This window comes from Panthera tigris, chromosome B3 (assembly GCF_018350195.1).
Source record: "Panthera tigris isolate Pti1 chromosome B3, P.tigris_Pti1_mat1.1, whole genome shotgun sequence".
In the NCBI taxonomy this organism is placed as follows: domain Eukaryota; kingdom Metazoa; phylum Chordata; class Mammalia; order Carnivora; family Felidae; genus Panthera; species Panthera tigris.
In genome coordinates, this window is record NC_056665.1 from 131,906,055 (window position 1) to 131,931,973 (window position 25,919).

The 25,919-nt window shown below is 45.0% G+C and overlaps 1 protein-coding gene across 10 annotated transcripts in view; it reads right to left on the reverse strand.

Annotated features, from left to right (window-relative positions):
* Window positions 1–25,919, reverse strand: part of FOXN3 (forkhead box N3) — a 392,452-nt gene that overhangs the window by 4,123 nt on the left and 362,410 nt on the right. For 8 of the 10 annotated variants that reach the window (XM_042990324.1, XM_042990323.1, XM_042990321.1 and 5 more), the window contains 2 exons: window positions 20,229–20,294; window positions 11,074–11,179 (listed from right to left, as the gene is read on the reverse strand). In XM_042990324.1, the coding sequence (XP_042846258.1) occupies window positions 11,074–11,179; window positions 20,229–20,294 (172 nt within the window). The remainder of the gene's footprint in view (window positions 1–11,073; window positions 11,180–20,228; window positions 20,295–25,919) is intronic. The other 2 variants (XM_042990330.1, XM_042990331.1) reach the window with 2 other exon arrangements.

Genomic DNA, 25,919 nt, shown 5'->3' on the forward strand with positions numbered 1-25,919 from the left:
TCCATAGACCACGTGCCACGATACTGGCCTGGCTCAGCCGTTCCACAGATAAACAAACAGAAACTAAAGAAGTGTCCCATGACTTGTCCAAGGTGCCTCGGCCAGTTCTCAAAGACCGCTCAAGCAGGAATTTGAAATGTCTTTAGGTCTCTCTCGAGAAAGGAAGTTTACTGATAGGAAACCAATACGCCCACTGACCATATTTCTGGATAAAAACAGGTATGCAGATGTGACTTCAGGGAGCAGGAATTAAAATATAAATGCATCTCTCTCCCTGACACTGTAGCATGGGTGCAGAATCCATAAATTCCACACCAACTCAGCAGGAAGCGACAAGCTCCTTCAATGATTAATAACTTGATGCCATGCTGTTTATGGCGGCACAAGCCAGCCGCACCGACTTGATGTCAAACGCCTTGTCCTGCAGGGGCTGTCATCATAGGACACCACATACTTAAAAGAAGGAACCAGTCATCCTGAACACGTTGGAAGGTAAATTTCTAACCACCTCTTCAAAACTCATTCATTAGAACGAACACGTGATACATCTGAAATGCCCGCCATTTTTCAGACTTCTCTGAATTTAGGTGTGACACCATTTTCAATGATCATGTTAGCATAAATTAAAGCCATTTGATTTTACTAGACCTCGATAAAACCGTGTGTTATTAATCTCAAAAACTTGGTATTCATTCTCTGGTCAAATCAATACGAAATATCGAACATAAAAGGTGAGAAATCACATTAGTTCAGGCCGAGAATGAACAACGCTTGTGACTAACAAGTCAAACTACAGCTTCTGATGGGACACGGCCATCTTGTATCTTCTCTATTGGTTCATTATTGGTCCCGCTACAGTAGAACTCTATGTAACACCTCCACCTTTCACCTGTGCACAAGGTTCTCTCTGGAGCTGACAGCTTTAAATCTAGAGACTATCATTTAGGGTGCAGTTGTCTGCCCAAGGGGTTGACTTGAGAACTCTTGACTTTGGCCAAGCATGCAATTAATGGGATTCTTCGGCAGTGCTGGAGCTAGTGCAGTTCTTTGGTCTAAAACCGACCACAGGTAGAAAGACATGGACGAGAAGAGATGGCCAGGGAGTTCCACTTCCAGCTGGGTGGCAGAGAAGACATCTAGAAGACACTCTTCTGACTACCCCAGAAAAGATTCTGGATGAAATACAGCAACATAGTTTTTAAGTCATCGCTGGCTTTGCTGGAAAATAAGGGAATCTTAGAAACCCAGGCAAACACACTTGTACCAAAAGAACGTCACACACAAACAAAAGGTTAAAAAATAAGGACAAAATCAGAAACAGGAGCAGTAGGTGAGCAAGAAAGCCAGGGTTTCTCTGGAGTAAAAGCCTACTGTAGCCCTGGGACAAGAGCCCAAATTTATAGTGATGGAGAGAGAGAAAGCCAAAGAAGATTGATTTTGGCAGCTCCACAGTTAACTGTGGCTCCTCGAAGGGGATTAAAGTGGCCTCAGGTGTACTGATCCCTAGGCTCCCAGCACAAGTTTGAAAGCAAATCCTCTCTTGAAGAATGCAATCTGAATTTAAGCCACCAGGATTCCCACATACTAAGGTTAATCCAATATTCAAGGAGAAAGCTCAGAACCTAAAATCACCAAACATACCAGCGAGCAGGCCACTGAGAATGCATAAATGTAAAAATGTCAAATGTAAAAAGCTAAGACCTCTGAATGATGATACCTTCAATGAGGTCCTAGACCAAAGTAACTGCCCCTCAGAGGCAGGCAATGGGGATGAAAGCCAGGCTTAACTCTCAGTTCCAGATGGCATGAGAAACAAGAAAAGCCTCCCGAGATTTTTTTAACCACAAGCCTTGAGTCTTGTGGGGATGAGGCCAGAATTCTACTGTGTAGACCCAAAGACCTTAGGCTAAATTTAATTTAAAGTGCCCAATGGTGCCTACTGGAAGAAAATACAAACCCTTTCTGGAAGAACATACTTTAAGCTCAGGCCACAAAGAATTCCCATGGATAAGACTTCAGGGACCAGAGGTTAATAATAATAAAAAAAGTAAACACAAAAGAAACAGCCACTATAAGCCAGAGACAACAGAAAAAACAACTATACAGTATGAACTGCAAAGCTGGCAAATATTGAAATAAGTAGGTACATGATGTCAAGAATGAGTACAGAAATAAAACAGGGAATTGAAATATACTAGATCTAGGAAGAATAGATTATGAAATCGAAGCAGACAGATTTTGGAAAGCATCAAGAGTTGCGAGAGATGAAAAAATATAATCCCTGAAATAAACCTCAATGAAGCTGAAAGAGAAAAAGTTAGTAAAAAAGAGCAGTGAACTGGAAGATGGATTTAAAGATACTATACACAGTGCAGCAGAGATGAAGAGATAGAAATATGGAAGATTGGGCATGATGTAATACAAAAGAAGATCCAACATAAATCCACCTGGAGTTCCAGAATGAAAGAGACAATGGGGAAGACCCAATACCTGAACAGAAAGTGGCTGAGAATTCTCTTGTTTTGATGAAAGGTACCAACCAATCTTCAGATTTAACCAACAAATCCCATGGACGACAAAAAGAAATACATATCTGGACACATCATAGTCAAACTGTAGACATTAAAAAAAAAAAAAAGAGAAGATGTAAAAGTAGCAGAAAGAAAACACATCACCTAAAGAAGAATATCGGTTAAGATAAAATGAGGGAGGTAGATCAAAGTGGAAACATATTCTCGAGGTGAGAGAGGAACGGAAGAAGCATCAAATGCTATCTTCTAAGAATGAAGGCAAAACAAATATGTTTTCAGACAAAAAATTGTCAAGGCTTTAACTAAAAGCAGATTGTCACGGTAAGGACTTTCTTAAGAATGTATTTCAGGAAACAAGGAAAATTTTCCAAAAAGAAAGGTCCGAGATGTGAGAAGAAATGATAAGCAGAGAAAATGTAGTCAACTATTGACTGAACAACACAATAAAAAAAACCAAAATGAAATAGAACCACAGTATTGGACAAGTGTAGCACATCATCTGGGAGGTAGGGAATAGCAGCTGAAGTATTCCAAGGGCCTTGTATTGATCAGGAGTTTAAAAGTATTGATTAACTTTAAACATTTTAAAATATTCATGTTATAAGTTCTAGGATCAACATTAAAAGAAGAGAAACAAAATGTATAACTTTTAAACCATTAGAAGGAAAAAAGGGGGGAGTGGGAGCTTTTGATCGATTTAAAATAATACAAGAAAGGAAAAAGAATCAGGAAAAAAAACAGGACAAACAAGTGCAAAATAAAATGGTAGAAATAAACCCAAATATGTTATTAAAAAGGGACTAAAAACCTTCAGTAAGAGGTAAAGATCATTAACACAGATTTGTTTTTTAAAAGCTGTTTCCAAGAGAAAAACCTAAAACACAAAGACAAGCAAAGGTTAAAAGTAAAAGGATGGAAAACGCTGTATCATGCCATGCTGGTACAGCTATATTATAACCAGAGAAGACAGATTTTTAAGGCAAAAATCATTACTACGGATAAAGAGAGTTATTAAATATTCATAAAGGTTCAATTCACCAGGAAGCTACATCAGTTCTAAACATGGATTCCTCCATGCAGATAGCTTCAAAATACCTACAGCCCAAACTGAAAGAGCTACAAGGAGAAACGGTCAAATCTACATTGTAATGGGAGATTTTAATACATCATTCTCAGTATTCAATTGACCAAGCATGCCTTCCCTCCCTCCCTTTCCCTCTCCCCCCCCCCCCGCCCCCACACGGTTAGCATGCAGATTTGATCTAATAGACATACAGAACATGTGTTAGTAATGAAGAAGGCTTATCATTTTGGAGCACACATAGAATATTTATAAAGACTGATAAATGCTAGACTATACAGCAAGTCTCCACAAATTTCCAGTATCTTCCAGATCAACTCTCTGGCCACAATGACTTAGAGTTAGTAATCAGTGTTGAAGGGGTAACTAAAAACAAAAATAAGAAACCACTGCCTTCTCCTGGGTTTGAAAATTTAAAAACACACTTCCAAAAGCATCTGTGGGTCAAAGACATTAAAATGGACATAGAAAGTACTCTGCGCTGTTAATAATGAAAATAAAGGTATCAAAATTTATGGGATGTAATGAGGCAGTAATTTCAAGGAAATTATAACCTTGAACTTTTATAGAAAAAGAAGGAAAGTTTAAAATGAAGGTAACTAATCCAGGCAAAGAAAAAGAGAATTTAAAAAAGGAAACTATAAATGAAAACAAAAATAAAATAAATGAACACCCCCACCCCCAAAACCCAAAAGTTGATTCTTTGAGAGGAAAAACAAAAAGCTATGGCAAGATTAAGCAAACAGAGTGATGTTAAAATGAAATAAGAATGAAAAAGGGACATAACTGCAAAGGTATTTTGAAAGATGACAGATACATTATGAGTAACTTTATGCCAATATTTTTGAAAGCTTAGGTGAAATAGACAAATTCCTACAGTTACCAACATGAACTCAGAAAGAAATTAAAAATAAGCCATACTATCCCCGCAGTATTTCCTCTCTCCCTCCTACCGCAGAGCATAATCTAATCCTGAGTTTCAGAGTTGCCTTCAAAGACCATGATTTCAGAAGGTATAAGCTGACAGGTGCTTGGTCTTTAAAAACAAAACAAAATACAGTATAAAGAAGACCTGTGGCAGGTGCAGCATTGGGAATACAGTCAATGATATTTTAATAGTGTTGCATGGTGACAGATGGTAGCCACACCTGTCACGAGCACAGCAAAATATACAGACTTGTCCAATCACTATGCTGTACATCTGCAACTAATGGAAGATTGTGTGTCAACTATACTTCCTTAAAAAAAAAAAAAAAAAAAAAAGACCAGTGGCAAATCTTCCCTCAAGTTGTATAGCTAGACCACACCCTATCTTAACACTGAAGGCTCTCGGCTTCCTGAACTCCTGTTACAAACATCTTCTCAAGGGGAAAGACAAAGTTAGATGACCAGCAGCAGACCTTAGGCTGCGAGAGTTTTCCTGATGATTGTATTCTGACAGGACCTTAAGTATTAATGTTTGTATTACAGTAAGAGTATTAATTTCTGACTTGCTTCATGTTCCACAGGAATTGCAGCTTTCACTTGAGGTCCAAATGCAATTAAGCAGTCTCAGACGGTGATTAGATGGAACTTCTTATAAATTAAAACTTGCTCTCGTTCGGATGACCACCATCATTCCTTAAAACCAATGGCCATTCTTCTTGGCATAATAAGCTCAATGCAAGCCTTTTCCTGGGACTTAGGGCAAAGCTTCAGGTGCTCAAAAAGGAGACCTGGGAAGGTCTATGGGGGGCAGGCTAGATGAATCCAAGAGGCTCCCCACATTACTAATTTTATTTTTTTCCAATTGGATTTATTGTGGTAAAATACACAAACATGAAAAATTTACCATCTTAACCACTTTTCATTGTACAGTTCAGTAGTATTAAATACATTCATAATATTGTGCAACCATCACCACCATCCAACCTTGGGATTCTTCATCTTATACAACTGCAACTCTGGCCCCAATAAATACTAATTCTCCATTCCTTCCCTCCCTGGGCCATTGGCAACCACCTCTCTATTTCCTCTCTCTATGATTTTGACCACTCTAAATACCTTGTATGGGTAGAATCATACAGTATTCGTCTTTTTGTGACTGGGTTATTTCACTTAATGTAACGTCCTCAAGGTTTATTCATATTGTGGCACGTGTCAGAATGCCCTTCATTTTAAGGCTGAGTGATATTCCATTGTGTGTATACGCCACATGTTGCTTATTCATTTATCTGTTGACGGACACTTGGGATGCTTATACACTTCAGCTACTGTGAATAGTGCTGCTATGAATGTGGATGAACAAATATCCCTTCGAGACCTTGCTTTTGGTTCTTTTTGGTACATGCTCAGAAGGATTGCTGGGTCATATGGTAACTCTATTTTTAATTTTTTGAGGAACTGCCATAGTGTTTTCTACAACAGCTCCACCATTTTACATCCCTACCAATAGTGTACAGGGATTCCAAGTTTTCCATATTTTCATCAACACTCATTGTTTTCTAGGAGTCATCCTAATGGGCTTGAGGTGGCATCTCACAGTTTTGATTTGCGTTTCCCTAATGATTATTGATGCTGAGCAGCTTTTCATGCGTTTTGGCCATTTGTATATCTTCTTGGGAGAGATGACTATTTAAGTCCTTTGCCCATTTCTGAATTGGTTTGCTTGTTTCTCCATGTTATTTATCAAACACCTACTTAACGCACACCCTGTGTCAGTAACATAACTGTGTTACCCTAATAACCCGTAAGACTGGTTTTCTCATGAGAAGCCCAGGCCTGTCCAACATCATGCAACCACAGGATAAGGACCCAAGAAACTTGGCTCCTGAGTTCTCATATGTGATTTCTGGGCTCTGTTGCCTTCTGAAGGACTCCTACCCGCCGCCCCCCCATCCGTTTTTCCCAGTCCTCTTTGGTAAGCCTTGGACATTTAATGGGTCAAAAAAGAGCCGTAAGGGTTGAAGGCAAGGTGGCCCAGATCCCAGAGAGTTGCTATGGGCCCTACCTGGGAGGCAGCCCAGAGTGCTATAAATGTAGGAAACTTGAGGCTCCTGTTTCCCAAGAGGGCCAGAAACAGTTCTTCTAGGGCTATAATCGTTTGTTCCATTCAATGTATTCTCTGCAAGGAATTTCACTGGGAACACAGAAGACACAGCCATAAAACTAAGACGTGTGAGCAGTTATTTTGAGGATAATGTGTCTTGAGGACTCTACGCCCAGGCAAATTTAAAAATAAGCAGGTTTCCAACAACTAAGGATGGGCCAATCTCTGAGGTTATTGAGTAAAAAGTCAACACTGTAAAGTCAATTACACTATTGACAGATACTCTTACAAGGAGATTTCACATCATAATTATATGCAAAGGAACCCAGCAAATACAAGCTGTGTAATGATCAGCTAATAAAAGTAACACTTCATCTATGTCAATAACAGTTTCCGAGTTAAGACAAACAAACATGGCCTCTGCCACTCAGTGGTGGAAAAAAAAATCCCTGAAAGACAAATATTTTCGCTTAAGGAGAAGTCGCTTAGACTCACACAGAAAACCTGTCACACAAAGCAGAGTCGGAAATTGGTCTTTAGTGGGTGAGTCTCTGGCCCTCCCTCCATCCCTGGCTGAACTGATGGGGGCAGTGACATAAACACTGAACACCCCCAGGACCCCTTGGTCACTGTCGTGGGGTCTGGCAGACACCTGCTATTGTTTTAGTCTCCTGTGGGCTGTTTGCCTTTTAACCTTAGCTGAATTCAGGTTCGGCTGACACATGGTCAAATTAAAAAAAAAAAAAAAAAAATTACAGTGAATGTCAAAGAGCAAAACAAGATCCGTCCCCCACTCCCACCCCAGAAAACTTATTAGTGGGTTTTAGATAGACACTGATTCTGCAGATACCTCCGTGGCTGTGTTTATGTTTATTCTTTCTGGAAGCATCTCAGTGCCTATTATTTGCCAGGCATTTGGGACATAAAGAAGGCAAAGTATTATAAGCAAGGGTCCTTGACCTTACAGAGAGCACACAACACTCCTCTCCCCCCTTCATTTCTCCTAACACTGAAGTGGAACAATGCATTGGTAACGCACAATGGTTTTCTTTATTGGTCATCTCTTCTTTATGGTAACCTGTCTAGTTTTTGCAAACAGCAGTGGCACATTTATTGACAACTTCTCTGATGCTCAGGAAGGTCCTGAGACCTTGCGTGCTTTCATAGTGGACAGACATGTTGTGCCATTTTGCAGCTACTCTCACTCAGCCTCAAACGCACCCTTTTACAGTGTTTCAAAGGCTGGGGCTGGGGCTGGGCTGTTCAAGCCACACGTCTGCTGCACCACCTGGCTTCACATTAGGCTTGGAGAACAGGAGTTGCCACTGAGGGACTGGGAAGGGGGTGGAGGAAGAAAGGACACGCTCCTTCTTGCGTGTGTCCTGTTCACTTGTAGTGGCAGTCCGTTCCTGTAGTAGCTGCTGAATCCAGCTGTGGTCCTCCTAATGCTTACAGAACCAACTTCTTCATGTTCCCTTAGAGGACGTGCGCCAGCAGGAGATCCCGAGATCTCCTAACATCCCTCTGGTCCTTCCATAGGTCCCTCCTCTGAGATCAGAGCCTCTAGCCCAAGCTGAGGGGTACCCCTCGGAGGTCCGGATCTCCGACCCCAGCTCCTCTTCTGAGGTCTGAGCCCCACTCCCATGGGGCAACCATCCCAACCTCTTCCCTTTCTCCTCTTTAGCCCGAGGGGATGCGGCTCCTTCCAGTGACTACCTTCTCCAGGACACCTGGAGATCTCTTTTCACCCTTCCAGTTATCTGGTTAATAACTTCCTATCTGGTTAATGGTTCTTAACATGAAAGTCTCCCTGATTGAATACCTAGTGTTATCTCTGTCTCCTGACTGCACCTGAAACCTGTTTTGTGGTCTTTTACTGTGGAAAAGCCAAAGTGAGGTGCTCGTTGGACTGGATAAGTGGCAGCTCTCTAACCAGAGACAAGACTTCATTGTTTTGCTGTGGTGTTTTGTTATCTTCTAACCAGAACATAACTAGAACACCAACAACAAAAAAAATCAGCATTTTAAATAATGCCTCTTGGGAGTACTAATCAGTAAAATGTATGATAACATACACCACGAGGGTAATAATTAAAATTAGGGGGTGGCTCCTGCTGAAGGCCAACTTGGTCTCATGTCTCTCCCCCCCCATGCGCCTGGCTCTTCTGTGCCCTTCTACGAGGAATGGCTGGAGCCACATCCAGATCCACGTGGCAGGCACCGAAAGACTGCTCAAGACAACAAACTGAAATCTACACTTAGAATATGCTAATGAACATAGATTGCTGTTCCACATGCAAACAGTCTACAGTCTCAAAGTCCTGTCAACCAAAAAGGTAAGCCAGGAGGTGAGGCAGGAAAGATGTTAAGTAAGAAAAGAAAAAGGAATGTGTTTCTCTCATAATGTGAGGCAAAGGTGCTGATACTTTGGCTGCATGGAAAAGGCTTATCATTTAAGAACTCAAGAATTATTGACCTACAGATAACCAAGAAAGATCCTAGAGAAGTATAAGAGAGGGCATTCCATATATTTTTGGAAAGTATCACCATGTTGGGCTAGCAGAAATGATAAGTGGTTTTCTAACTTTCTTCTTCTTCTTCTTTTTTTTTTTTTTTTAAACGTTTATTTATTTTTGAGACAGAGAGAGACAGAGCGTGAACAGGGGAGGGGCAGAGAGAGAGGGAGACGCAGAATCTGAAACAGGCTCCAGGCTCTGAGCTGTCAGCACAGAGCCTGACGCGGGGCTCGAACTCACAGACCGTGAGATCATGACCTGAGCCGAAGTCGGACGCTTAACTGACGGAGCCACCCAGGCGCCCCTATTATTATTATTCTAATTCCAACCAAATTCCTTCCTTATCAGGTCCTAGACACCAGCGTCTGCCCTGAAGACTGAGGGACTTCCATCTTGGCAAGACAAGGCTGGTTTGCCAGAAGAGTGAGTGGGAAAGCACCATGCGGTTGTTTCACATGAGTGAGCTCGACGTTGTGCCTCCCTCAGGACCCAGCGAACAGACTTTCTGGGGTGGTTTCCTCTGGGACATGATACTCTAGGGAAGAAAAATGGTCTTCAGGTGCAAACTTGATCCAACAGAGCAGAGTGAGCAAGCAGATGATGCTGTGGAGGGGGGCAATGTGACAGGCCTTCCAAGCAAGAGCCTGGGCAAACCTGAGGAGCCATCAGCCACGTGAGACCCAGCCCGTCTACGGCAAGCGAACCATTGACAACAGAGAAGGACACACACACAGGAATTTTACTACACTGAGTCACCCATTAAGGGGCCACAACCAAAACATGGGGGCTTTCAAAGGAAAGGGAAATTCATCCAGGGCAAGCTCAGAGGCCATGTTCTGAAAAGCTTTGTGAAGCAATCATTTTTGTGATGGACCCTGAAGGAGGTGCATGTGGAGGCTGAGCGAAGTCTACATAGAGGCAACCGAATGGATAAGATCGGCCAACGCTAGACATATCTGGGGAACAAATTTGGTTCGAGGACACCAGAGGACTGGGGTTATGTCAGGCTGATGTGTGGGAGCCATGGAAGGTGTTTCTGCAGACGGCTGGAGAGGCACATTTTAGGAAATGAGTCTGACAGTGGCTGATGGGTGGGCGGGAATGGGCAGAGAAGCGGCAGGAAAATGGGAGGCAGCATCCACACTGGCACATGTAAAAGGTCTAAGCTAGCGAGAGACCCTAATCCAGGGCCGGCAGTGGAGATAAGAAGGATGGAAGAAGGAAATTTCCGAAGGAAGAGTTCATGTGGTTTGGCAACTGACCTGATTCTTGGAAGCAGGGGAGTGATGCCCCATGTTATTTCTATCCCACTAACCAAAGGCACTTTTCATACATGATTTTGCATTTCATTCTGGAGGTAGACCAGTTAGCCTAGAATCTAATGAACAACTTGCTCACCACTTCCTTCTCCCCACCTTGTCCCACCTTCTTCAACAAAAAAGCTTAATTTGTCTTCATCTCCTCATCTACAAAGAGACTAAGATAATTTGAGCCCAGAAGGAGAAGCTGGATTGGGGTCCCTGGGGAGTTACTTTGCCTTTTCTTTAAAAAAATTTTTTTAAATTACATTTATTTATTTTTGAGAGACAGAGTGAGACAAGGTGAGAGTGGGGGAGGGGCAGAGAGAGAGGGGGAGACACAGAATCCAAAGCAGGCTCCAGGCTCTGAGCTGTCAGCGCAGAGCCCTATGCAGGGCTCCAACCCACAAACCATGAGAGCATGACCTGAGCTGAAGTCGAATGCCTAACTGAGTAAGCCACCCAGGCGCCCCTACTTGGCCTTTTCTTAACACCCAAACCAGGTTGACTGTCTTCACTCCTTAGAGGCTGGTCCTCTTCATCCCAAGTGGCCCCGTGGGACACATAATGCCCTTCCCACTCCTTCCGGCAGGCTTTGCCCACCGAGTGCCTCCCTTACCTCACAGCTGCCGTCATTCCAATGGGAGTGATTGGCAACGGCCGAACTCCAGGAAACAGCCCTCGGCTCAGAACCCGTGCTCCATTTTGTATCACTCCTGGAGGAACTGGAAAAACAAAACGGAAGAAGATACCACACGTGAATTCAACGGTGAACATTTCTGTTTTGAGTCAGAAATTCTGGATACATCAGGAAGAGAGAGAGAGAGAGAAAGAAAAGAAGAGAGAGAAAGTGATTATTATAAGCACAAAGAGTGAGCAGTGATAGAAACACACACACACACACACACGCACACACAGGTAGAAGGGGAAAGAAAGATACCACGCCTCAAGAAAGAGATTCGGTCAGCCATGTCAGACCAATACCTTACAATCAAATTATTGATGCGTTGGTTTAAAAAAGGGTGAGTTTTCAAAAGCGGGCTTCAAACATTACTTCCTTGCGTTTATTAAATATAAGCTTTTCTTTCCACTCAGACCCTAACAAGATCTCGAGAACACTAACACAAGTCTAATAGCAATGACCAAACAAAAGCATTTCTTCATGCTTCTCTGGTGATGGTCAGAAGCTGAGAACATCTTTCTATCTGTCCTTAACCTGACAAGAGAAAACAGGAGCCAAAAGAAAAGCAAAGCTGATTTTATAAGCTACTTGGCACCTCAGTGCTCACAACACAGTGTGTGCTCACAATGATTTCGGCCGCCGGAGGAAAGACCCCTTCCTCAGTGTGGCTGGGAGTGGACGGTTGGCAGGGTGGCTCTGGCTCCCGTCTCAGAACCATGCACAGCCCACTCTGGAGGACCCACAGCCTCCTTCCTCGAAGCTTCCCCAAGAAATTCTCCCCAGAGTTCTCTCACCATCCCGCCTTCTCCTAAATACACACATCCCTGGAGCAATCGTAAGCCAACCTTTTTGCCAGTGCCCATCAGATGATGTCTGTTCCCATACAAACCCACAGTGGGCTCACCCCTGTATGAGGGTTTACACCACAGGGGAGCCACAGGACATCCCCGATCGTCCATCTTTTTCGACCTCCCGGACAGCAGTTTCATTAGGTTCAAGCTAATATTCTTACTGTACAACCAACCCTCCTCCGTGTGTCTCCAGGGCCAGGCGTGCATTGGGAAGCACTGAGGCAGGGCTTGGAGTCTTAGCTTTCATTTCAGTTTCTCTTGTGTGACTTTGTGCAAGTTACTGAAATCTCTTCTTCCTTCTCGGAACAGTGTCCTAGGAACCCTTCTGCCGTCAATGTCCTGAGTCCCCAGGGCTCTGGCTGTGTCCATGGAGCCCCCCGCACAGTCTCATCCAGAGGCAAGGTGGATAAATCATGCCTTCTCAGACAAAGAGCCTCTAGAAAATTTATACATACAAAAATGAAAACCCTTCTGGATATTAAGTGTTAAAGTCAGTATTATTTGTGTAGAACACTCTTTACAAAACACAGACTTTTTATTCCTGTAATGTTTAGGTCTCTAAGGGCATGTTTCCATAAATTTTCTGAACCTTTAACTAGAGGTCTTTCATGTAGGATGAATGTCCACTCCTGAACATGGATGATGTTATACAGACCGATTCCTAGAGAATTCTGTGGCTCTTGCTAGAATTTTTGCTATTTCTCTTCCAGGTTTGTGTAAGGCTCTTGCTATTGGGTTTTATAAAAGGTGGATGGGAGACAAAAACCAGCACTTAAACCAGGTACTACTAATGTAGTCCAGGGGTCCAGAATCTTTCCATTCACTTACCACATTTAACCGTGACAGTAGGCTGAACTAGATCAGGAACTCTTACCCGTTCCTTACTATCAGCCTGGTTTCGGATAGCAGATCATCTGAGACAGGAGTCTTACCAGGTATCTAAAAGCATGAAACCTGTTATAATGTAATACTGGAGGGAAGTATCCTATTTTGCTTCGTTGATGAGTTCTTTCTAAGGAAGAGCATCTAAAATTTATATTAACTGATCTACATACTCATTTCAAGACCTCCTCTACAGCTACAAGACGGCGTGGTATTAGTGTGAACACAGACACACAGATCGTGGAAGAAAACAGAATCCAGAAATAGACCCGCAAATATGTGGCCAACTGACTTTTGGCAGAAGGCATCAAGACAATACGATGAGGGGAAGCAGAGTTACAACAACCGGCGATCCATTCAGGAAAAAATGAGCCTTGGTCCTTACCTCATGGCCATACACGAAAGTTAATTAGAAATGGATCATAATGCAAATGTAAGAACTAAAATTAGAAACGTTTTAGAAGAAAATATAGGAGGAAAAATACCAGCAATTCCCAAGGACAGACATGCAAAAATCAGTAGGACTCTAGAGTCTGTAGAAGAGGCTTCAGGTTGCTTGGAAAGAGAGGCTTTTAGTTTGTCTGTCTGTTTTGGAGATCACAGGAGAGGGTTTTTCAGTTATCTTGCTGTATGGTAGTCTCGTTGAAATGGCCAGAAACCACAGGCTCAGTCCCATTCTGATAATAGCAGTGAAGATATCAGTCACTAAAGATCTCATCTAGAACGGCGAGCAAATCTGATAGAAAGGACTACTTGTTAAAATCACTTAAACGCTTAAACTCTGCACCACAGTCGTAATTCTTGCCAGCAAAATTATTACAGTCCCATATACAGACTGTATCGATGCATGGATTAACATACCGAGTATCTGCTTATGTATTCCATGAAGGGGACGCAGGGTCGCCACAGCTAAGTGGGACAGACAGAGAATTAAAGAGGCAATGGAAATACACTGTGGTAAGCGGGGCGAGCGGCCTATAGGCATGAAGGATGGAGGCATCTAACCTGAAATAAAGGGTGTCTGGGAAGACTTCCTGTAGAACTCCAATCGGAGTTGGCATTCAAAGGCACAGGAACGGCACATACAAGGCCTGGAAGTAATAAAAATTATGATGTGCACAAGAACAAAAACTAACTTGGCTAAAGCGTATGATCCCTCTGCGGGAATGAGGTGCATTTGGGCTTCATCCCATGGATATGGGGAAAACCATGAAAGGGTTCTGAGCGGGGGAAAAGGTCTGCAGCACGGTGGCTGAGAGCCAGACTCTGGATGTTGGAGGGGTCCAACACCATCTCTGCATCCCATCTCTGGGTCTGCATCCCATCTCTGTCATTTACTGCTTGTGTCCCCTGAGCAAGCCACTTAAGAGGATGGGGACAGAAATGGTATTTATCTCACAGAGTGGAGATTTAACTGAGTTAATAAAGGCACTACTGTTATGCAAAATTACCTGTTAGTCATCAATATTATCATCATCAACATCAACATAACCAACATCCCCTGAGCATCCTGAGGCAGCCTGTGTTTTCTCCATTCTAGGTGAGCCCAAAGTCCACAAGAACAGAACAGAACAAACCCAGACCATGTTGGAAGAACTTAGCCATCTTCCCGGTCACAGAACGTAGCTGGAGGAATGGTGACAGCTCTTATGGGGCTTCTGGTCCCATGTCAGAGTCACCCCTGTGGGAAATACCTGAAACACCTATAATTCTGGGACAAAGACTGGGGTGCCCTGGACAGTGAAGACAGCAGATGGGAGTCATATAGCATGGCCAGGGAGTCATCTGCCAGCCAAAGGAGAAAAGCAACCCCAAGGACAGTGCCCTAAGCCCAGAGTCCTCTGCCCAAGCGCCTAGAACTGTTATGCCCCAGGGGGGATGCCCTACAGGGAGAGGAACAAAGAAAGGAAGTGAGCACGGACTGGGGACCAGGGTCTTTTTGTGTCCTCAGCTCATTTCAGCCTCCAGGGAAGAAGTGCTCTGCAGTGGTTAAGAGTACAAGCTCAGGGCAACATGGCCTCCGTCCACCCCCAGTCTTGCCTCCCCACTAGCTCTGCAGCTTTGGGCAAGTGCCTCAACTTTCATGTGCCTCAGTTTCCTCAGCTGCAAACCTGGTATAAACAGCTCATAGGAGTGTTGCTGAGTGTTAAATAAGACGACTGATGCAAATTGCTTAGTTCGGCGGCCGGTCCATTATATAAGCTCTTCATCATCATCTTGTTCGTCCTTCCACTATCCCATGCACCTCTCTACCTTCCTCTTACTAATTATAAGGAACAGGGCCTATGGGGGGTGTTGGGGGGGGGTGGAGGTCAAGACAGGGAGAAATTCTTCCAGCCTTTTATGCTTTTTAGATATCTCAACTCTGCATTTGCCCACATCTTCCGGATTACTGAAGTGTATTCACTTCAAAGAGAATCTCACGGACGAAGCTATTCCGCAGCACTAAAAAGGCTTTCCCTGAGCCATTTCCTGAACCTCACAGACTTCTGGCACATAAACTAGGCTCTTCTCCTGACTCCTGGAGTTTGCTCTCAAATGAGCTGCAACTGAATGCTGCCTCTGCCAACCAAACCTGGCACTTCTCAGTCCTCATCACTGGCAGCGCTTTTCATGTTGGGATGGTGATGTGTTCATATTTGCTCATGGGCTGCCAGAAGCCAGCTGTGACACTTAACTATTCTCCCATCTTTTCTCCTTCCTGTCTCCATCCCCAAGCGTCAGGAACGTGGCTTCTGGAAAACGAATCACAGCCTGTCTAAAATGCCTGTGAGGTCCATATTAACCAGTCTTTGGTTCTGGGGACTCGGAGGGAGCATGAATCCATTCCTCAGCTGTTTTCCTATCAGCACGGTCTATCTACCCCTTCCTTTTCCTCTGTATTGCCCTCAGGGTAAATCAGACCGAGCCCTTTACAACCAGCCCGTCCCACCCAGTGTATTGAAATTGTACTGAAATTGTACCATGGCTCCAGCCCTCCAGCCCAGAAGAGTATAGTGAGAAAACTGGATATGCTTGTGGCGGTCACTGCAAAAGGCACAGGCCTCCAGCAACCATCCTTTCCTGTAAGATCAGTTCAACATTCAGCTTTTACACACAAGAAGACACATCTCTGAGATTCTCGGGTTCCTGGGACGAGGCGCCAAGGACAGGGGCCCCACGGCTCCCACTTCTTGCTGACCATCCCCTTTCTCTTACAGTGTAGAGTGACTCTAAACTTACTTATTTTTAGGCAATAAGAAAGTAACACGCAGAAACAGGAGTGAACCAAGCAGCACTGCTCACCGTGATCTAAGCGTGATCACCTGCAGGACCCAAGAAAACCGTCTGTGGCACAAGACAAACTTCCCTCCACGCTCCGCCACCCTCGGTGTGGCCCCGTCCCAGCCTCCCCAGCCTCCTTCCCGATGCTCAGCTTCCTTGATTTTCACGGCTTCTAAAATTAACCTCTGAGCTCCTGCTGCCTTTGGAGGGCAGCCCTGGCTGACACTACCAGAGGCCATAAGTTGAGCAGCAAGTGCTTCCGATAATCCTTCCCCTTCCCAAAGTGGGACTTTCCACCTGCTTACTTGGAAAGATGCTGGGGAGGGGGCTGGAATGGGGGAGCCTCCGTCCTGGTCGCCTTTCTTCTCCAGTGCCTGGTGTGCTGGATGCACACTGTTGCTCCAGGGGGTGTGGAACGCTGCCTCCTTCCCTCACCTCTGCTGTCCCATTGTTGTTTTGTTTATCATCCAGAGTTCCTCTCTGGGAACATTCCAACTAGGGATTATATAAGCCTTTGAAGATGAGAATGGTGATCTTACTTCCTAACAATCCCTCCATTGGGGTTAAAGATGACTCACAGGGCTTGTCAGAGGGGAACAGCAAAGCAGGTACTTAAGTAGACTCTAGAAGCTGGAATTAGTCTATATGGCTACTTTGAAGGGAGAAGGAGAGGTGGATGGGTCTAGAAGCACAATCCAAAGTTCAAGAGATAATGCAGCAGCAATGTCCTGTGCTGAGTTTTCTGGAAGTGGTGTCCTATAGCACATGCAAGACACAATAGCATACCTTCTAGAATGTTCCCCATGCTGCAAAGTGGAAAGTCTGGAAAAGATAACATCATCACTGGGGCTCCGGGGGATGGGGGTGGGGACAAAATGTTGAAGCCTGCGGTTTTGATTAGATGCACTCCGCTGCCTCATTGAAAGTGAAGCATCCGGTCGCCAGGAGAGACTGATGGGACCCATAAGGAGCCAGCCAGTAATACCAGGGGCAGGGTCCGGGGCAGGCTGAGCTCCCTTGGGGCACTGTGGGACCCCTCAAAGATAAAGGGGCCTGGCTGACTGTGATTCTCACCAGTTTCTTGAGAAGTTTCCTTTGTACGATCTACTCAGCTTGGACTGTGGACGGTGGCTGGTTTGCCAGCCCTGAGCTAGCTTTGCAGATGCTGGGCGCAGGGAAGGAAGAGAGGAAACAATCTAAGTGGCTGCTGTACGGTGACCTTAAGTGGGGCGGCTATGAAGGTCGATGGCAAAGGAAAAGCCTTTCAAGTCACCCAAGCCAGGCTCTTACTGTTGGAAGTGACAGCAGCAGACAGACGAGCCTGGTGGCCCCTGTTCAAGCAGCATCCTAGCCCAGGAGGGGAAAACAAGGGGCTATAAATAGTGCATGAGGAGGCTCTGTAAACAGAGCTCGGCCACAGCGCAGCCTGGGGGCGGGACACAGGCAGTTCCGTGCAGATGCGAACCTGTGCTCCCCGTGCGTGGGCAGAGGGGACGCCTGAATGCTATGCACCCACGTCCACACCGGGACACGTGCATACAAACACCACGAGGCAGGCCGCCCGCCCTCCACCACCAGGGCTGGGTGTCTGCCGCCTCTGAACCTTTTTGGTGAGGAATCACCTTCCACTTTTTCCAGGCCTTGGGGGCAGCTGGCAGGGCAGGAGTATGGAGGCTGCACCACAGAAAGTATCTACCCCTTCTCCCTTCAGGAGGCCAGACACTCACCGAATCCCAGGAAAAGAAACACGCAACATAAGATAAGGACAAGGGGAGCGGGAGGAAGACGGAAGCCGAAAAGTGCTAAGAGAAGACGGAGGCCCCCAGCTGGAGACACCCCCACCCCCCGCCCTGCCCCCGACTCCTTTACTGGGAGGCTGACCAGTGGCCACCTGGCTTCCCAAGTGCACACCGTAGACACTCAGTGTATGTTCACTTCTTTCCTAAAGTCCTGTTCACATCTTCAGGGGATTTGCTCCGGCCTGTTGACCATGTGCTAGCTTGACCATTAGGGGATTTTACTAGAGATTGGGGCCAGATGGGAAGGAGAACACAAAGATGATGCTCCTACCCCCTCCCTAGTCTTTACATTTATTTCTTGGAGGCTCCTGCCAATGGGCCTCTCCTTCCCTGACTTTTGTGGGCTTCCTGGTTCCTGCCTTCTAGGACACTGGAGCTGTCTTCTTGGCCCGGAGCTTTCACGAAGGCCAGGCTGAGGCTGAATTTCTCACAGAGCTAACACTGAGGAAGAAAGCCTTCTAAAAAAGCCCTACAGCTTTGACACATGAACACTGAACTTTTAAAACTCAAATTCTGCATTTCCATGCAAGTAAGACTATGGATACCCTGAAAAAATAATTATTTATAGTTTGAGTGTTATAGTGAGGGAGCGGGGAGAAGTTCATTTAGCCACTACTGATAATGGACTTCCATGGAAGCTGCTAGGGATCCGTTAATGACCAATCCCCCTGACTCCTTCCCTCTTAATTCCATCATTCTGGTTCATCAAGAACTTTTCTTTAAGCCAGTGGTCCCTGTGCACAGTGGCCGGGTGCTAACGAAGATGCTCCTGAATCTTCTACGGCTCTGACGAAAAAAGTGTTTTCCTCACTGTTAAGTCATGCAACATGACTCCCAAAACTGTTTCAGACTGTAACTTGGTTACAATCTGCACTCTTCCTGCAATGTCATCTGAGAATGGAGTTTTGTTTTGTTTTCAATTTCTCTGCAACTTCAAACGTCATTTAAAAACCACATTACAGGGTAACTGCTAGTCACTGGGCTGTGCTAGTTACACAAGTGCTTAGCAATGGCGTTTGCTTCTCGGAGGTGTGGGCAGCCTCTAACACTTCAACTGATGGCAATCTGAGATTAGCCAAGAAAGAAAGGGAATTCTACGCCTTTCGGAGCAGGTAATGGCAGCCCCTGCCAGGGGGATGAGTCTCTCCTGAGACACATCTCTCGGGTCTTTTAAAAGAAGGAAGGAGAAAGGATAGACTCAAATTTCCCAAAGCTGCGGGGAAGGCTGTGACCAGTGGAGGGCTGTTAACAAAAGCACCCGAGAATGAACGTGGGGGATTTCCCTGACTCAGGGAGCCAGAGCCCCAAACAAGCTGAGGGCCCAGCCCCAAGAATGAGCCCGGTGGGTGCTGGGGTCTGCTGCATCACCTTATCAGCGTCTTCCGTCAACAGAAGGCTGCCACACAGCAATGTCCTGAGCAGACCCCAGGAAGTGAGCTGGCTACCTGCTCAACAGGGTTCTGGGCGGGGGTGAAGGGGGGACCGGGGAACTAGCTTCAAGTCAGGAGGACGAGGGGACAGACAGATTATCTCCATTTAAGGTCATTGTTCATCACTCGGGAAGGAGACCTTTCCAAGGTGTAGCTCAGAGGTGGGAAAAGACACAATAGAAGACAAGTTCAAGGAAGAAGAAGAGCTGTTTCAAGCTTGACACTGCTCAGTGGCCAACGGCCGGTGAAGACAGGAGCCCTGCTTGGCTACATTAGCCCGGCCCTTCTCTATGACAGCTTGGAAGACTGGTGGGGATGATGCGGGGTGTGGGGTGGGGGTGCATCATGATGGTTCATTTCAAGGCTACTTCAAGCTCTTGCGTCCCCGTCTTGCCGGACTTTCCTCTCCTCTCTAGCTATAAAGCGGCAGCCTGCTATTAATGAGGTCCCAAAGGGGAAAGAAATTTCTGTAACTAGGCACTGCTCAGTTCCATCACTGTTAGGCTGGCCCCACAAAGCCTCTTCTAGCAGAAACTACAAACTCACAGGAACTATTCCTGCAGGAGAAAGGAAGTTCTCTCCGCGGGAATCCATTATGGGGTCTGCTTCCCTTCCCCCAAGTCTTAAGCCCTGAGATTATATTAAAACTTTGTCATCTCGGAAACACACCTATGCATTCATTCACACATAGGCATGGCCGCATGTCTGCAGGCATATGCATGTAATCATGCACTTAGGTTAACTTTTAAAGGGATTCTACAAGGGAAGTTCTACTTGAGAATTAGTTCTTCCTATGGCCTGGTATATAAATGAGAAGGTTAAGTTCACAAACTACGGTGCTGTAGGCTATAGAAATATCTACTCACAACCTGCTTGTATCTCAGGGGGAGTATTCAAAAGCATCATGGCACTGGCAGCATCAATGTCAGGATCTGGAAAAATCAACCAATAAATAACATTATTTACAACGGGGCCGGTGTCTGTGTGTGTTTTTTTTCCCCCTGCAAGTTACAGTTTATGAAAGCAACAGAGAAAAAAAAAAATCTGGGAACAAGATGAGCTATCCCAAAGGTGACTTTCTTCCCGTTTGCATTTGAGAGGAAGAAAGGTATTCTAGAATGAGATTTAAGGGGCAGGTTAGTAAGTTTCTCAGACAAAGCATGGTCCTTCCTCATTTCGCTCATTTCATAATCTGACTATATGTTCCTGATAAGTTGCTGATCTATGCACCCCTACAGCTTACTCCTCTGGCACGGAGGAGTAGGGGAGTGGGGTGACAATAGGACATTTAGCTACAGAAGTCTTTGATGAACTGGGGAAGCTCACAGCACCGAGAAGAGAAAGCCCTAAATATACCTGCATCTAGTGAGATACAAACAAGACGTCGGATCATTTCCATCTGTCAGCAGAATGTAAATTGTACTTTACGAGACGGTGTGTGCACACAGTGGTGGTAGCAGAAGTGGTGAAGGCATTAATACACACACACACACACACACACACACACACACACACACACACTTAAGATATAAAGAAAACATGAAAGTTATGATGTTGAGGGCACAGCGTTTGCTTCCACATCTATTACTGCTTTTAATATGAGACAAAAAGAATACTCATCACCTCGCTGCTATAATTCTTAATAGGTTTCTGAATCCTTACTGATCCACCAGTTGACAGATGGCAGGTTATATAGAGACAGAGAAAAAATATTATCCTTTTATAACTAAATTCATTTTCCTCTGAGAAACAGCAGCGCTGCTGCTATGGAAATGAAAGTCACCATGGCAACAGTAAACAACTCCCAAGAATGGTCACTGAATAGGCTGAAAAGAACATCTGCCCCAGAACAGCGTCCCAGCTGCCCTGGGGCGAAATTCGCTAATAGTGCAGTGATGCCCCGTGACAGAAGCTGCCGCCTGTGCCCTGTCCGAATAAATGAAGTGTGCAATTGAAGTCGACATCAAAATGCCTGCCCTTGCAGATTACTACCTCTGCGTCCGCTAAACCCAGTGACTAATGATGGGGGGTGGGGGTGGGCAGGGGGGCTCGTACTTGTCAGTTTTTGTACAAATTACATGCCAAAAAATTCAATTTACTACTAATGGCTCCACGGCACTTTATTTTGGGTATTATGCTAGGAAATGACTTTTTTACTGTTTAAAAAAAGTACATTTTTCATACTTCATATGTGCAGTTTAATTCCAAGGGAGTAATGTGATACAGTATAAAGCCCCACAAGCGATTAATAATATGGATGACGCTGGTTCTAGAAGACAGCGTCTCAAAAAAATGGGGGAGGGGGGAAAGAACTTTAGAGGCCAGTTTCGATTTCGCCTGCAGGAGGCCCCTTACTTACACTCTGTAATGGAGTGAAGGTTTATGTTAATAGCATGAGGAACAGGTAAATTAACTTATTTGGCAACTCCTGGGGTGACATTTCTAAAACAGTCATCGTTCCCCACTGATATAAAAAAAAACATATATATATATTAGTTGAGCTGAAAGACTTAAGGTCCTATTCATGGTTCCCAGGGTTCCTGCTGCCCCTATGCCCCCCGTCTCCCCACACAGCGTGTTGCCAAAAGCAGGTCTCTTAGGTTCTGGAAGGTTTTATGGAGGGACTGAGGTCTTCTCCCACTTCCTCTTTTTGGAAAGGGCCCCTTCCTCTTTCAGGGCCGAGAAAACACACCTGTTTCTTGGCAGAGCAAAGATTCTTTGCCATCTTTGAGAACGCAAGTGTTGCCAGCAACCAGGGCTTGGCCCGGGTGCCTGGCCCCGGCCTCCCCAGGCCACTCTTACCCAGACTTTTCCTCAACGACCAGGAGGTCCGATGGGGACAGACAGAACAAGAGGAAATACAGGTAAAATGTCAGGAGCCTCTTCCTGTTTGTTTTCCCAGAAAATTAAAGAAAGTATTTCTTTATTCTTCAGAAACACACGACCACCGGAGAAAGGTACAAAGGGCCACAGAGAGAAAGACACAAGACATGAGAAAGAGAATCTTGAACCAAAAGAGCAGCAGCACGCACACGAATTTCGCGGAACCTAAGGGGCAACTTGGGAAGTGCTTCAGGCCCACAAAACATCACCGGGACCACCGCCCCCCCCATCCCATCTGAGCCAGATAAACACAGCGACTCATTCAGGACAAGTCCCTCCAGTGCTTCCTTCCGAGCAAGCAGACGTGCTATGCCACCTTAGGTGATGCGTTTTCTGTGAGCGCACTGTGGGTCTCCCTGAAAGATTTAATTCTCTGTGGTCAGGAGAGACCACTGATGGTTTACATCTTTAGGTAACAGAGAGGCTTTCTGATGGAAGTATTCCTATTCCAATAGGACACTTGAATCCAGAGTGCTTGTTTGGAGTTTTTTGGCTGGAAGGTTTTAGGCACTTGCGCAACTGTTTTGGGGCTAGGGGCTGGTCCGCTCTGGAGGCACAGCTGATTCTGAAGGATAACAAGGTCAAGGACTAGATGGAGGGGAGGATGAGCAGTGGGTTGACTGCATACGAGTTTCCCTGGGCTTCAAAGAGAGGTTTTTCTTCCCGCAAGTGGTTCAATCCAGCTTATCAGCATAAGAAAAGAGAAAGATATTTTGGTCAGGAACTCTTTTCAGGAATGAAGATCTACTTGGTCAGGCGTACCCTTCACCCTTCGTTGTTGCATCTCTAGGGACCTGGGTGAGGGGTCCAGGAAAATACAGAAGCACTACTCTCTTTATTTTTGGTGAGTACAATCTTCCAAAATGAGGATGCTAATTTAGCATCCTCACACAGAATCCCCAAATCAGTTGCCCCTGCTTAATTCAGTCTAACACCAAGCGTGCCATCATGGATGCTTAATAAAGTTATGACCATCCTCAAATCAGAGCCAATCTCAAGCCTGGATTAAAAAATTCCTCCTCTGCTCATGGTTCAGTAACAAATGTTACTTCTCCTTTGGACCAGTTCCCAGCGCCCCATTTCAATTTTCATCTTTAATGCGGTTGTCTTGTTCCATTGCCTCTTCTCTGCAGTACAAGGCTGAAAAACGGTCACACACCTCAAAGATGCTTTCAAATCCTCTTCTCGCGAAGGTACATACACAAATACATTATGCTACGGTGATGGAAATAGGTAACAGAGCCTCTAGAAACAACAGTTCTGTTTCTTAGATTAAAAAAAAATAGATTAAAAAAAATATACAGATATGGCACTTCATTTTCCCCCAAAATGTGGAGATGGGTTTCTCTGGGGCACGGGGAAAGGGGGAGGGCCTTTTCTCTGTGAGTGATGGGAAAAGAAGTAGTCGAGGCATGAGAACTCCTGGGGTCAAGTCCTCAGTCTGCTGCTAATTAACATGTGACTTTAATTGTGCAGGGGTGGAGTTCATTTCTTTTAAAATCGTGGTGGGTGGTTGTAGACTTGGGAGCGGACTGGTTGGTCTTCCAACTCATTCCACATAGTTCCTAGCTCTGCCTATAAAGTCCCCTGACTTCGTCTTCCTTTTCTGACCTGTGGCTGCCGGGACTATGGACTCCAAAGAGCACCTACCAAATGGCGCATTTATTTCAACGCTTTTGGAGGAAGTGAACACCCTCAGTAAGGCTGGAAGGATGCCCTATTGCTTCTGGAAAGCCATGACCCGTCATTCTGGGCATCTGCTGGGTCCACTCTGAGCAATCCATCCGGCCTGGCCCAGGCGTCTTGTGGATTTGGAGTGTAGCTTCTGTCTGCATTCGTTCTCCTTCTTCTGGGATCTGGGCTCATGGAGAAGTGACTGCAGAGTCGACCTATTTTAACTAAGAATATGACGGACGGTTGGAAGTCGTGGCCGTAGAACTGCTGCAGAAACGTGAGCACTGTCCTTAGCATCACTGAGCTGACTGATCTAACAAAACAATAACGAAGCATGGCCTGTATGGAAAGCCGAAGAATTACAACCAGTGATTCTCTTAGAAATCATTTAATTGTCCATAGGTCTAACACGTTTATTTCTCCCCACTCCTCCTCATAAACTGAAATGTTTTATAGGACGATGAAAGGTCTTTACAATACTAAATAAAAAAAGATTCACGAAGCATAAAAAAAAAAAAACAACCACGATGAACAGATGACACCCATGTGGACAGAAATTATGGGATACAAGGACATGATGCTCAATCAAATGCACACACCAAGGTGCTCCTATTTTCTTACCTTTTCCACTAACAAGTGAGCCCTGTTACGGGGCTCCCCCTCACCTGCCTGTATTCCCAACACCTGGAACAGTGCCTGGAACATAGGGGTGCTAGATAAATAGTTGTCGAACTAGCGAACGGATGGCTTATCCAAGAGCTGTCTGGGGCTGCCGCTGCTCATTCCAGGGCCAAAGCCTTTTTTTTTTTTTTTTTTTTTTTTAAGTTTACTTGCTTAATTTTGAGAGAAAAAGAGAGAGCTTGAGCAGGGGAGGGGCAGAGAGAGAGGGAGAGAGAATCCCAGGCAGGCTCCATGCTATCACCGTGGAGCCCAGTGTGGGCCTTGAACCCAAAAACCTTGAGATCGTGACCTGAGCTGAAACCAAGAGTTGGACGCTTAACCAAATGAACCATCCAGGCACCCCTCTTTTCTTTTTTAAGAAAGAGTGATTTTAAGAAAAAGTTAGCACACTAAAAAAAATTAATTAATTAATTAATTTTTAAGTAAGCCCTAAGCCCGATGTAGGGCTTGAACTCATGACCCTGAGATCAAGAGTCGTATGCTCTACTGAGCCAGCCAGGCACCCCAGAGCATAAACCTCTTGATGTGCAGTGGAATCCCCTGGAAACTCCAGAAAACCAAATGTCAGGCCCCACCTCAGATGACACTGAGTTTTGCAAAAGTTCACCAGAGGATTCTGATGTGTAGGAAAGGTAAAGAACTACCCTTAGTAATAGAAAATCAAGGGTATATGAATACCATCCAAAGTGAGTCCATGCCAAGTGCTCCCCAGAAATCTGTTACCATCTCTAACATCACTAGGTCTCTTTGCTTTGAAATATCTTTATCCACTTTCTGCAATGCTGCATGAGTACAATGCTGCACATCTGAAAGTATTCAGTTAGTCCGTGAAAATGGAGAAAAAAATGCTTGGGATAACTTTTAGGGCCAAGGAGACAAGAAATAGATGAAAACAATAAACAAGCAAGCAAATAAATAAAAACCCTGATTAAGGTATACATTCCCAGGCAAATTCTGGATGCGTGTGATTTCATTTATGTACACTCCATGTACTAAGGAAGTGGTTTTTCAATCAGGGACGATTTTGTACCCCTTCCCTCCAGGGGTATATGGCAGTGTCTGGAGACATTCTTTTAAAAGAATTTTTTATTTTTGAGAGAGACAGAGAGTGAGCAGGGGAGGGGCAGAGAGAGAATCCAAAGCAGGTTCCAAGGCTCTGAGCTGTCAGCACAGAGCTGGATGCGGGGCTTGAACTCACCAACTGCAAGATCATGACCTGGGGCAAAGTCAGACACTTAACCGACTAAGCCACCCAGGCGCCCTGTCTGGAAACAGTTTTGATTGTCATGACCAGGTGGGAGGGGAAGGTAATACTGGCA